Consider the following 13,480-nt stretch of genomic DNA (forward strand, 5'->3'; position numbering starts at 1 on the left):
CTGTGAGTGTGTTCAGCATGTCTGATTGTCCTTTTGTTTTCAGCTGAAATGTAAGGTGTTGCATTTGGCCTATAAAGCTTCTAACAGTCTCGGAGCAGCCTGTTTCAGGGCTGACACCAGGATCTCCCCTATCTCTCTCTGGAACTCAGAGGGAGCTTCTGGGACATCAGTCTCCAGGACAGGTAAATAGAAAATGGAGAATCACTCCTTTTTATTTATTTTGCACTTGAATCCCTTCAATTCTCTCAAATACATTCTTAAAACAGTTCTCCATCCTTGTCCTGGACATCCCTGTCCGTGAGACATCCCATACATCCCTTTCCTTCTCACAAGCTGCAGCTTATGGGGACACCACGTAGCAGGGAAAAGGAAATCAGAGAGCTCTGCACCAGAGGAATATCATGGGTGTACGCAGGCTGCTGCAGAATGAGATTGGCTTCACCTTGGTTCCTGCTATTTAGAAGTCCATTTTGCAGCAGGCAGCTGAGCACAGGCCTGGCAGAGCACTGCTGGCCACCCAGGTCTTCATGAAGGCCTGAACTAGAGAGAATTTGTTGCCCAAAGAGCAGACCAGGGTTGGGAGGATTTGTTGTTCCAGATCCAGCACTGATTGAATGCTCTTCTAGCCCAGGGTAGCGCTACCAGACGGGCACTGATTTCCATGGCATGTTTGGCAATCAGCCAAACCAGGACCCAACATCCACACTTCCTCTTCATTCAAAAACCATCACGAGCTTAGTGTAAAAACAGTCAGAAACCACACTTTTTACTCTCCCTCCTTGCCTCTATTGCTTATTCATCACCTCTTTGAAGGTATTTTGTACATGTATTCCAAACACCTCTTCCGGCTGCACTTTGGGATTTGAACTGCTGCTCATAATTCCTCTTTAGTAACCACTGTTATTTAAGTAGGTCTGTGGGATGAGGGGGGAAGGAAAGCTTTAGCAAGATCCAGATCCACTAAAACACTAACCACTACATTCAACTTGAAAGATTTGTTTAAGCCCCTTTAACTTAATTGGGACTTTGTTCATTGGTTGTTCTTGCAGAAGACCCAGAGATCTCCGCAGTGAACACGTGTGACACCAGCACTGAGTCATGGGGACTGTATGAACATGGTGTGATTGTGTCAAAATTGCATCCCCTGTGCTTCTCCTGTGATTCTTCTCTGTCAGGTAGTTGGATAGTGGAGCCTGCTTGTCTGTTGAGATCTATTTCACAGGGGCTCTTTGATCCGAGTCTGTGTGCTGCTGGTCTGTTCTAGCAGGCACACAGCTGCTCCAAAGGACTTTGCAAACAATAACACAAACATAGCTGCACTTAGGACTTGCAAACCTTGATTTTAGCCAGGTTGTGTGTCAGGCATCACCATGCCTAGAAATTACTTGCAAACAGGACCAAAGATCAGGCCTAATTTTAGTAAGCCTTTAGGCTCTGCATCCCGTGACTGTGCTTGCTTTGATGAAACACAATCACAGGATGAAAGAAAGCAAAAACCCAGCTGGCACCTGCTGGGAGGGCGGGGAGAGAGAATCTGGCAGACAGGAGGTTCCTACGGAGATTGCCAACACTACTACACGTCTGTTTTGCTTTTTTGGGCAGCATGGTGAATCCAAAGGTGATAAACATTTGGCTTGGCTGGCCAGACAAGATGTGCCTGCAGCAGACACTGCACTCTCTCTCACTGGCATCTCTGCATCTCTCAAGGCAGCTCCTTCTGCTGTGCTTCACGTCTCCAGCCCTTGAGTTTCAGCAAGGATTGAGGCTCTGCTGGACTGAAGCACATCAGTGGGAATAGCTGCTCCCTTGCAAAGAGCTGGCTGGCTGGCTGGGCTGCTCACTACCAGACATCTGGACAGCCAATTTCACATTTCAGTTTGCAGCACAACACAAGAATTTTTGTTAGAGGATATCTTTGAACCTCAGGAAATGTAGTTTAGTATTTTTAGGACAACAGCTTTATTTACAACTCAGTGCCATGGAAAGACAAATGTTTAACTAAACTGGGAATGACTTGTTTCTCCAAATACTTTCAGTGAGGAAGAGTGACTCAAGTAAAAAAACATTGCTGTTGTCTGAGCAACAAAAGAGGTTAGTAAAAATTCCTGACTACCCTTTCTCTAGGTCTGAAGTCATGAAGAAAGTGCTACAGCCCAGTTGTGCTCTTTAACCAAAGAGCATTTGGTGTTCTTTTTGCACCAGTCAGGACACAGTTTCTTTCTAAAAATACCCAGTGGTTTCATGGTGCCATCGAACTTGCAGGTGAGCTGGCTCAATACATTTATCAGCCGACCACCTGCAGCCTGAGTGACTCACTGCCCTGCAGCAGCAATCAGCTAGTCACCTCCTCTGACAGAGGGCAGGCTGACGAGCCACACCACTGGGCTGTGATAACCCTCCTGAGCTTTCCAAACTCATTCCTTGCCCCACTCTCTCTACAGAGAAGCCCACAGCATCTCATTGGAGGGGTGGGCTGCAAAGAACCTGCACCCTGGGCCCACCAGCTGGGCTTTATGGAGGTGGTCTGTCCTGCAAGGCCCCCTGTAGAATGAAAGGGGCTGCTGAGAGCATTACTGTGTCTGCTCTCTATCACAGGGAGTGGTGCTTGCCTGCACCGGAAACCACACTAGGAAAACATGCAGACCTTTGTGGAAGCTACAGCAATTAGGTTAATTAAGAGCTGGGGCAGGCCCATATGTTTTCTGATCTGTTGTTTTTTAGGTCCCCTATTGCACCTGTTCCCTCAGCATCCAAACACCCTGAAGGCTTAGGTTTTCCCGCTCCAGACATGGGAACAGAAGGATGGCTGTCCCAGATCAGAGCAAAGGCCTGTTTGGCCTCCTATCCAGCAGCAGGAAGAGAAGGCAGGAGGGACATGTCATTTCCCTGGTATAGCTCCTCTGCTCTTCCTGGGAAGGTCCCAGAGCTCTCCTCTAAGGAGTTCAGTATCATTCTGTCACCATCCCTGGAGGTATTTACAAAACATGTAGATGTGGCACTTGGGGACATGGTTTAGTAGGAGTTGGCACCCAAACCCCTGGGGTTGCTTGGAACATCCTTTCAGACATGGGGTGCCACTGCAGTGGGATCCACCCAGGTTCCTGTCAGAGCCCCTGCTCATTGCACAGGGTGCACAGCACCAGCCTCCACCTGCAGTATAACTCAGTCTGAGACAGCTTGAAGTAGATTCTCAGGGCTCTTTAAATCCTATTTTCTAGGATCCTCTGACAAGTTCTTTCCTCAGGTGTAAGCTCAAGAAGAAACCTGCTCTTCAGAGTTAATTTTGCTCATTGAAAAATATAGGGGAGCCCATGTTCCTAAAACTTCTCCAGATGGTTTATCCTTGCACAGTGCATTACTCTAAGGCAGAATCACTTTCTAGAGCTTCATGGAAGTAGAGTATCTGCTGTTTGCAACCATCTCCATTTCCCCTGATCACGCAGAAACATGAATAAAGTGCTTTTAAAGTGAATGGAGTCTCCATCATCCATTTCTGCCACAAAAAGGCTGACCTGCAAGACTTTCTCCCCCTTAGGACACAGGGAAGGATGTTGTGAGGTTTTGTTCACCATTTAATGGGCTGAGAACCAAAATGTGCCCTGTGTGTGTTCTAAGAAACAGGAAGCAAAAGTGACAAAACAAAAGCATTGACTGATCATTGTGAGTGTGTGTGTGTGTGTGTGTGTGTGTGTGTGTGTTTGTAGCTTTGTCTGGCAGCATTTGAAACACTTTTGTCAGTGCCTAAAGGAACCACTGCTGAATTTAATGCAGCCAAACTGGACAAATAGCAGTCTGGAGAAAATGGGGATCTATGCCTGATTTCTTTTCAGTAGTTATGTGACTTCCATGAGCCAAAAACTTGTAAGTAGTTGCAGTTACTTTACAAGATACGTTGTATGTCTGGTACATTTTAAAAATGCAGATTTTTAACTCAGTTGTAGGAAAGGCATGGATTAGAAGACAGAATAGAAGAACCTCTGCTGCATCTGGTTGTTTCCATGGGTTGCATTGATCAAACATGATCTGCTGTGAAGTAGCAGAGATCTTCTCCATTCTCTGACAGTGATCCAGCAGTTCCTAGCTCACCTGAAGAGCTTTCCTCTGCTGCCTTCAGGAGCCATCCACATCAGACTCCAGTCTGGGAAGAGCCTGTGACAGACAGCATACCCCGCTCTCCATCCAGGACCAACTTGGGATCCCTGGTACCAACTGAGACAAGGGAGAAGGACAAGGAAATACAGTGAGGACTGAACAGGGCCCTTTCTCTCTGTCTTAGGATAGGACTTTCCAGGACAACACCCAGTGTCTTTCTGCTCAAACTGTATCATTTCCCCATGGGATATCTTGGTTGTTCATGTAATGTCAGCATTCCACCATGTCTGATTTTCATGTTATCTGGATTGTTTGCACTGACACAAGATGAGGTAAAGTGGGGACATCGCTTTCTCATGTTGGACAGGCTGTGCTATATTTTCCCCTTGGTTTGGGCCAGGCTGAGCTTGATTTCCCAAGATCCTGACATGAATACCTCCTGCCTGATTGCAACCCCTCCTTTCCCAGAAATCATCCTATGGAATAAGCCCTGAACAAAATGTTTCCTATCTCCCCTTTAACCCTTTTCCTTCCACCCAGGTGCTCTATGGCCCAAGGCCTGCTCCAGAAGACATGAATTCAGTGTGATTCCCTCATCCTGCCCACTCAGAGGCTGTCAAAAGCCAAAAATGACAGCATTGGAGTGCCAGAAGCAAGCAAGTCACCTGCAATTTCACACCTGCCATCGCTGCTTTCATGGCAGCTGGCAAGGCGAGAAGTTGGTGAAGGTCCCACTTGGCCCAGGCTGAAAGTCAATGCAACTGTTGGGCTTTTCAGGGAATGTCCTTCCCTGAAGTAGGAAGGCAGGTAGAAAACCTGCTGGCAGCTGCCTGGGGGCATCTGCTGCCTTGCTTAGGAAGCATTTGTGCTTTTTGCACACTGTCCTGTTCTTGGCAGCAGCTTTCCTGAGCTGGAAAAAGCATTCGCCATCATCAGCACTTTCTGGGCTGCAGATTTCTTTCTGTGATTTCAGATTTCTCTCTGGCTGAGCTGTACTGGCCAAGTCTGCGTCCCTTCTAAGTGAGATTTAATAGTGCCAGGTGAGTAGCGAAAACCATACAGCAGGTTTTGACTCCGCTGGTCAAATCTAACCTGCAATTTTGATTGTTTCTTCTGACAGGTGTGCAGGAGAGAGGCCATAAACCAGGCTCAGGAGCTCCACAGGACAACTGTGCAGATGCTGTGACAGGCTGGGCTCTGGTACCTGCCTTTCTGACCTCCACCAAGCTCCTGTTGCCCAGTACCAACAGGAGCCTGTCCTGTCTGTCGCTGGACAAGCCCAGGCTGTAGTTCTCATTTGATGTGAGTTATGGCTCCCAGGGAGCAGCAAACTTGTGGACTTCTCTGTCCCTGACCAAGAGCTCATCACAACAACTTGCTCCTCTATGTCTGTGGACTGAAGACCCCTCACCAAACACACACCACCAGCTGCACATGAGCAGCACGCTCAAGCCAAAGGAAAGGAGCAAGCCCCCTGCAAGAACCAGAGGAATTTAAACAGCAGCAAGACTCAGGACAGAAACCAGACTCACAGAGGCCTGAGTACGTTGCATTGCACAGACACTGTGTTTTGCAGGCTGGCCTCCGGGTCCTAATATCCTCTGACAGCTCCCAGAGCAGGAGCCGAGCAGGTTTTAGAAATTGGATCATGACACCAACTCCTGCGGGAGCTGCTGCTCCAGAGTCCCATTGCCAGGCCTCAGCAAGGCACGCAAGGATCTGCAAGAATGTGCAACCTCCGGTGTTTGGAGCAGTGACTTATCGTCACAAGAGAAATACTGGCCAAATGCTGGGTCCTGTCCACTCCTTAAAAACTGGAATTTTGCAAGGCAGCTTCAGCCAGGCCCTGGTAAATGACTGCTTGTTTGATTTTTCATAAGCTAATTGCTTATGAAAACAGAAGGCACAAATCCAATCTGTGCAGGTCTTACACTGTCCATATCACCAAAGCCCACAGAAACACTCACCCCAAATCAAACACTGCCTATCTGACTTTTAGTGAAATTTTGTTTCCAAGTCGCCTTCTGTCAGACTGCAGAAGTAAAAAAGCTGAAGCCACCCTGAGTAGCTGGGTTCATCAGGATTGTCTTAAGTTACGCTACCAATTCCATCCTCTTGCCAAGCAGCAAACACACAGAGCCGTGAAAGGACATGCGTGCCTTCCAGTTAATGTCACCTTCACAGCTTCCATAGGTCACAGCACAAGCAGACATCCGCACCAAAATAAGATGCTAGGCAGAACACGGATCCCATTCTGAACAATGCCACGAGCCCAGGGAAAGCTGAGGAATTTAAGGGAAGTGGAACAACAGGAAATAAGGAAGGTCCCTCCAGCAAAGGTCCTGTGGCCCATTCAGTGGTCGCTCAGCACTGCATACGGAGAAGTGACACAATGGAGTGACTAAAGGACTGCCTGGCAGACGGCATTCCCATGGCCATTGTTGCCAGCATGGGAACTACACAGATAGCAAACAAGAGCTGCGTTCCCAGACACTGGCAGAGACACATCCACTACAAATAAAATGACTTCCTGAAGCTCCTGGACACATCATGCCATCATAACTGGTAAATCATATCCTGAGGCAGGAAAAACTGTGCCAGGAGGGGATAAAGAACCAAGAAACCTGGATGAGCAAAGGCTAGGTTTTTGCCTGTGTCCTGGACTAACACTAATTATGAGCATAGATGTAACCTGAGAGTCACTGCAAAAAAAGGAAATCCCCTTCAGAGAGTCTTTGTCTGGCCTAGGGGATATATGGGAGAAGTAGAGGATGAATCCCACCCAAATGTGATCTCACTAGAAGAACATTGCCCCAAGAAATCACAAGGCTTGGAGAAAGAGACGGAATAATTTTATAGTCTCTTTTCTGGCAATAAAACCCCTTTAAGATCCCAGGGAAAACAGCTAGAAGCACCAGCTCTGGTCAGGAAAGGAGGAGCTGGACTGCCCTGGGCAGCAGGGTGGGAGGCATGCTGGATAAGCAGCTCTCTCCAGAGGATGCTACACGCAGGCCATGCGTGTAGAGGACAACAACAAGGACAGGCCGGGGCATCCATGTGGTGGTTTAGCTCTCAAAACAGCTCCTGCAGGGATTCAGAGCAGGGCGTTCCGGGCTAATCTCTGCGTCCCCTCAGGGAACCTGAGGATTACTGCTCTGCATCTGCTCACAGGGTTGGGCCCCACCTTGTCAAGGCAGTGGAAGCACTGACAGCCACTCTCAGTTCTTTACTCGGTTTGGGCTCTGTCCCCTGTGGTGCAGCACCTTTAAACTGACTCCCTCACTCACAGGCCTGATGGCTTCTCGTGAACCTTGGCTGGGTTTGTCAGCAAGGGCAGGCTCCTGGCAGCATCTACAGAGCTACAGTGCAGCTTCCTTGGCCATCTCAGGGGCTGGCAAAGGGCAACCACGGGAGTGTCTGACCACCACTGGGACCTCCCCAGCAGCTGCCATGGCTGAGTCTTTGGCTGCAGCCCAGGCCAGGGTGGGAGTGGAGGTCCTTGGACAGGAGTCGGCACTATCCCCAGAGCTCTGCTTTCAACTGTAGGCCCATGCTAACTCTTTCAACTTCTCAGCAGAAAGGGCTGCAAAAACCTGGATGGGCTGAGGGGTTTGTGCTGTAACTTATGCACCAAGATCACCGACTTGCTTCTCTTTCTGCTCTTCTCTCTCTCCTGCACCTGCCTGCCAGAGCTCACTGCTGGCCCAGGCACCTTCACGGGACACACTGTTGAGCCTTCCTCCTCCCTTTCAGAACTGGGGATGGTGGTTTGGCATGAGCTCTGGCTGTCCTAGTCCCAGGCAGTCAGCTCCATCTGCTGGCTGCTCTGTCCTTGCCTGCTATGGAAACATGGAAAGCTCCAAGGGACAGTCTTGCTTTTAGCCAGTTTTCTCCCTACACTCACATTCTGCTGTTGAAGCCACAAGTCACAGGGCTGACCCAAATAATTTAAATGATTCACATTTACAAATAGGGAGTATTACATTGAAAACATTTTATTAAACACTGTTACAAATAGGACAATGTATATCAGGTTAAATGAGAGGTTTTTAATTTATAGTCATAACTTAACATAAATTAAAAGAGACTCTCATTTGAAGACTTCTAATGGCTCAAAAATCATATTTTCCATACATAAATATACAAATCTCAGTCTTCTATTCCATTCGTAAACATTATGCAGGCATGCAATCCTTACAAACACCTCCTATTTATTTTAAAATACATTCTGATCAATTGATCAACGGCCACAGACCTACTCAAGAACAAGTATTTTACAATATATGTACAGTTAAGAGCACAGAAATATCCACAGTAAAAGCTGCACAAATAAATATGTATGTATATACAAATAAATACATACGTATGTATTACAGTACATAATCCCACAGGGATGAGATAATTTCAGACCTACCTGCTGTGTTCAGAAACCAAAATACTTTGTGTAAGCACTATGGTTCCTAGTGCTGTTATAGTTAAAAAAAAGGTATCTACATTTTCTGGGATAAGCAGCAGAAACCCAAATAATTGCCCATATCACTACAGCCATATCTATTGACCGGGGCATCTTAAAATAAACTGACTTCCACAAACCAGATCAATAGTTTCAAAGCTGTTCAGTGAATATTTTTTCATCCTGATGATCCTGTTTCTGCAAGCATAACTGCTATGACTCCAGAGAAGATGCCTCCAGCAGTGTAGTAAGTGATGTGAAATAATGCATGTCTTCACCTCACCTTGGTACCTTTGAGTGGAGCAGAGGAGGAACCAGCCCCCTCTTTAGGCAGCAGTGCACTACTTGCCCACCATCTGGACAGGAGATGGCAAGCTCCCAGTTAGGATAACTACATGACTCAATGTAGGCAGGATTTGGCCAGAAGGCCAGAGTTTTACTCTCTGCTTGTCTTCAATGGAAATACCAGACAGCTTGAGTTCAAAATTTGAGTCATACACAAGGTCAATCTTCTTGTCAGCAAGAGGTAAAAACATCTGGACAGCTGCTGATTTGCATGCAGTTTCATTCTTCAGAAATCTGAGACGTAAGGGAAGGTGGCTTCAATTCCTGCAGAGAGAACAAAATTCCTCTATAAATCAGAAAACTGGCATAGATTTGTATTTGCTCTCATTTCAGAGGAATTTTGTATGCAGCAGGTAGCAGAACTGCATAAAAGTGCTCCTAATACTATATGCAGCTGGACAGAATGCTAAGCACAGTCATCTTTAAGGAGCTGAACAACTATTTCTAAAGCAATAAATCCATCAGTCTTGTTAGGTACTTCCATGCAATGCCAAGATACACTAGGTATCCCAAAGCATATATTGCTATGTCAGCAATTGTATAGCAATTAGCAGCTCTGATTGATTGCTTGTGTGATTAAAAGCAAGAGAATTTGTGAGTGAAGACATCACACGTGCTTACCTGAAACACCTGAGTTAGACATTCTCACCAGCACTTTGGAAACTACCTTCACTGGCTGTTTCCTGCCAGTTCCTATAAAAAAAAGTGAGAAGTACTTTAATGACAATAGGTTTATATCAAATGGATTTTAGCAAAGTGATGGCAGTGTTTTTTTCATGTTGCTTTTTGAGACACAACTTACCTGTAAGGAATAAATTTCTTTGCTGCAAGAAGAATAAGAAAAAGTATTAGCATTTCAAGAGAAAAGCCCTAATTCTTGTTGTCTAAATATTTGGGGATTACTACTTTTTTTCTTTTTCAGATGTTCATCCAAAAGCCAAACATGGCATATATGGACGGTTCTTGAAAATAATTTTGGTATTTAACTAAGTATTGGAATTACCACTTTTTCAAAAAGCAAGATATAGGGCTTTGGAGGTTTTGAGGTTTTTCCCTCCATTGAAAATTTTTCAGGAAGGTCAATAAACCAGTGGACCCAGACCAACTGCTCACCTTTTCTCCGGAAGCGCCTTGCAAGCCAAAGGAGGAATGATGCTGTGGACAGCAGAGAGGCAGAAGTGGCTGCTATGCCCACAGAGACGTAGCTGGCATGGTCAGAGGCTGAAAGGATGAAAAGGTTTCAGTGAGATCAAGGGGCATGTGTGGTCTTTGAAGCCCTCTCTACTTCTTCCCTTTCCTCACGCTCTTCAAGAGGCATCAGAACTGCAGCTTGTAACACTTAAGTTTTCTCTCAGTGAAACAGGACAGTTCCTGTACGCAAGGTAAAAATTACCCCACCCATTGCCAAAGCAATGGCAAGGCAAGAAACTCCCCACACCAGGGTCTGTCTCTAACCTCCAGCCTTGCACAGCAATTTATGCTCCTCTTATTTTTCATGTTGAAGTTCATATTTTAACTCCCTGTGTGCTATCTTCCTCTTTCAGCAACCCTGCTGAGATTGATTAAATTATTCAAGGTTCTAAATTCTGCTCAAGCAAATGAAAGTGGAATTGAGCTTTTAGGACCTCAAGCAAAAGCATTCCAGGCAGGCCAGGGATGTTCCAGCTGAGGGCAGTGGCAGAGCTCTTACTGCCTTGAATGAGAAGGCAAGGCTGAGCTTTCTGTCTTTGAAATTACAGCCTCTGAGAGAAAAGCTCTGTGAGGTCTTTTGGTTGAGGAGTTCATCCAAGAAACTATCACATCAAATAAAAAAACCTATAAAATTTTCCTCTGAGAAACAGACTCATGAATGCAGATTTCCCCACAAGGTTGTTTCTCTAGAAAAGCTTTTGTCTCTATTCACATGAATAAAGCTCAATAAGGAAAATATTTTGTTTAAAAACCAAGCAAAAAGAACTGAAATCAAGTTGCAGCTTTTGTTTTTGGATAAGAAATCAACATTTTCCACCAAGATCTTTTAGGATTTTTTCCCTCTTCTATTTTCAAACATGCTGAGTGATTTTGTTGAGCTTTTGAATCCATGGACTTCACTACGTGTTCTAGCTCACTGGTTGGTATTACCACCCTTCCACACCTCATCTGACTAGAAACCCAGTGGCACCTCTCTGTGGCTGGTCACAGGCAAAATACCTTCACATGTGGGCAGGCTGGCACTCCAGTTTCCTGAATGGCTGCACTCAAGAACACGAGAGCCATTGAGACGCCGTCCTTCAAGGCAGCTGAAGTGGCAGGAGGTGTTGTACGTGAAGATCCCAGCACCCTGGGAGCAATCCATAGAGCCTTTCTCAGGAGAGCTCAGTGGTTCACACTGTATGACTGAAACACAAAAAGAAATGGTTAAGAGTCACTAAGGACTTTCCTGTCTTTGGCCCTATTTTTTTTGCCCTGGTATATGTACAATTTATTTTCAAGTTAATTTGACTTTGGGATGGGAACAGCTCAGAGCCATGAGCAGGCATTTCTAAGGCACAGCTGAAAACATGGGAACATAGAGTTTAGTTTGGAGCCAGGGCCCTATAGGAATGTGGATTTCTGTGTGTTCCCCAGTGACCAGAAAACTGCAATTCCCAACAGTCTTACCTTTGCATTTTGGCACTGGCTCTGACCACTGTCCCTTTGCCGTGCACTCAGTGCTGGATGGCCCATCCAGGACATATCCCTCACTGCACCGGAAATCACAACGGGAGCCAGAGGTGAGGTCTGCAGGAGCATGGTCACAGGTCACAGAGCCTTCAGCTGGCCATGGGATAGCCTCACACCTCACAGCTGCAACACAAGGAGCACAACAGCAATCAGCACAGATGCTTCAGGAGAACAACACAATGGCAATGCTGACAGCCCTGAGGGCTCGGGTGAGCAGGGATAAGGAAAGGTACCTGCACAGGCTGGCTGCTGCCTGTCCCAGGCCCCAGAAGACCCACACTGCAGTGTAGCTGGTCCTGTCAGGGTAAATCCTTCCTCACAGGTGAACTCACAGGTGGTACCCCAGGTGAGCTGCACAGAGGGATGGGAGCAGTTCACAGCTCCATGGACAGGCACTTCCAAGGCAGGACAGGTCACAGCTGAAAGGCACAAAGGACAACACAGAGCATAGTTTGGAGTAGATCAAGATAAACACTCTTCCAGGAGCTGGCAAGAAGACCTACCCTACCTGGAGCTGTCCCCTACAGAACCATCATACCTCCATTCAGACCTAGCAGTGTCTCAGAAACAGTGATTTCAGGAGGTTGCACAGTGCAGCCAGAGCCCTTAAATATGCACCTAAAGCATTCAAGTTATCCTGGGAATGGCTCCAGATTACTCTCCACCCTGGACTGCATAAACAGACACTGGCTCCCATTTGTGGTTTAGGGAATAAAGAATCCTTGTCAGAACACTCCACTCTAAAAGTGTGTTATTGTGTGTGTTGGAGACACTGCCCCAGAGTGTTGTTTGTCACCCTGCACTGATGTTTCCTTGCTAATACAAGAGGCTAAATGACCCCACCTTGAGATCAGCTTATGAAAAGTGCTACAGACATGGTGGGGATGAATGTTACTCTTTGATTATACTTGATTGAGAAAGTCTCTTCAGCTTCTTCAAGCTACTCTGAGCTTTAATTGATGGTTTCCAACCTAGCAAGTCTCACCTTTGCATTTTGGCACTGGCTCTGACCACTGTCCCTTTGCCGTGCACTCAGTGCTGGATGGCCCATCCAGGACATATCCCTCACTGCACTGGAAATCACAACGGGAGCCAGAGGTGAGGTCTGCAGGAGCATGGTCACAGGTCACAGAGCCTTCAGCTGGCCATGGGATAGCCTCACACCTCACAGCTGCAACACAAGGAGCACAACAGCAATCAGCACAGATGCTTCAGGAGAACAACACAATGGCAATGCTGACAGCCCTGAGGGCTCGGGTGAGCAGGGATAAGGAAAGGTACCTGCACAGGCTGGCTGGCGCCCGTCCCCGGCCCCCCAAGACACCCAATGCAGTGTAGCTGGTCCTGTCAGGGTAAATCCTTCCTCACAGGTGAACTCACAGGTGGTACCCCAGGTGAGCTGCACAGAGGGATGGGAGCAGTTCACAGCTCCATGGACAGGCACTTCCAAGGCAGGACAGGTCACAGCTGAAAGGCACAAAGGACAACACAGAGCTTAGCTTGCAACAAACCATAGAAAGTTTTTTTCTTTTCTGGTACTTAGCAATACACCCACTGAACAGGAGCAACTTTAGAAAGGGGTCTACTATGCCACCATCTCAGAAAGCAGACAGAAGGGGAAATGTCTCAAAATGGGAAACTGGCTCTTAAGGCAAGACTGCTAATTCATATGCAGCTCATGACAGCAACTATTTACAATCCAAAATTTCCCTATTTTGACTGCTGGTGGGTGATGTTTGAGGCTTGAACTTGATTAGAAAAGTAGCTCATTCTGAGCCAAACACCTCAAAAAATAATTCCTACAGTCAGGAGTAACTGGCCTGTTGAAAGCAGTCTCACAGCTAGGTCATCTCAATTCCCTGTTCCCACCTAAGAGTTGGAAAAGTC

The 13,480-nt window shown here is 46.7% G+C and overlaps 1 protein-coding gene across 2 annotated transcripts in view; it reads right to left on the reverse strand.

Moving 5' to 3' along the window:
- Positions 1–8,069: 8,069 nt before the first annotated feature.
- Positions 8,070–13,480, reverse strand: part of SELE (selectin E) — an 8,349-nt gene continuing 2,938 nt past the window's right edge. Inside the window, exons 6-14 of one of the 2 annotated variants that reach the window (XM_017729647.1) lie at positions 12,875–13,060; positions 12,579–12,764; positions 11,827–12,012; positions 11,531–11,716; positions 11,081–11,266; positions 10,004–10,111; positions 9,693–9,714; positions 9,512–9,583; positions 8,070–9,154 (exon numbers count right to left, since the gene is read on the reverse strand). In XM_017729647.1, coding sequence (XP_017585136.1) covers positions 9,526–9,583; positions 9,693–9,714; positions 10,004–10,111; positions 11,081–11,266; positions 11,531–11,716; positions 11,827–12,012; positions 12,579–12,764; positions 12,875–13,060 — 1,118 coding nt within the window. In that variant the 3' untranslated portion in view covers positions 8,070–9,154; positions 9,512–9,525. The remainder of the gene's footprint in view (positions 9,155–9,511; positions 9,584–9,692; positions 9,715–10,003; positions 10,112–11,080; positions 11,267–11,530; positions 11,717–11,826; positions 12,013–12,578; positions 12,765–12,874; positions 13,061–13,480) is intronic. The other variant, XM_017729648.1, reaches the window with a different exon arrangement.

The sequence above is a fragment of the Corvus brachyrhynchos genome, unplaced genomic scaffold (assembly GCF_000691975.1).
Source record: "Corvus brachyrhynchos isolate BGI_N302 unplaced genomic scaffold, ASM69197v1 scaffold101, whole genome shotgun sequence".
Classification (NCBI taxonomy): Eukaryota; Metazoa; Chordata; class Aves; order Passeriformes; family Corvidae; genus Corvus; species Corvus brachyrhynchos.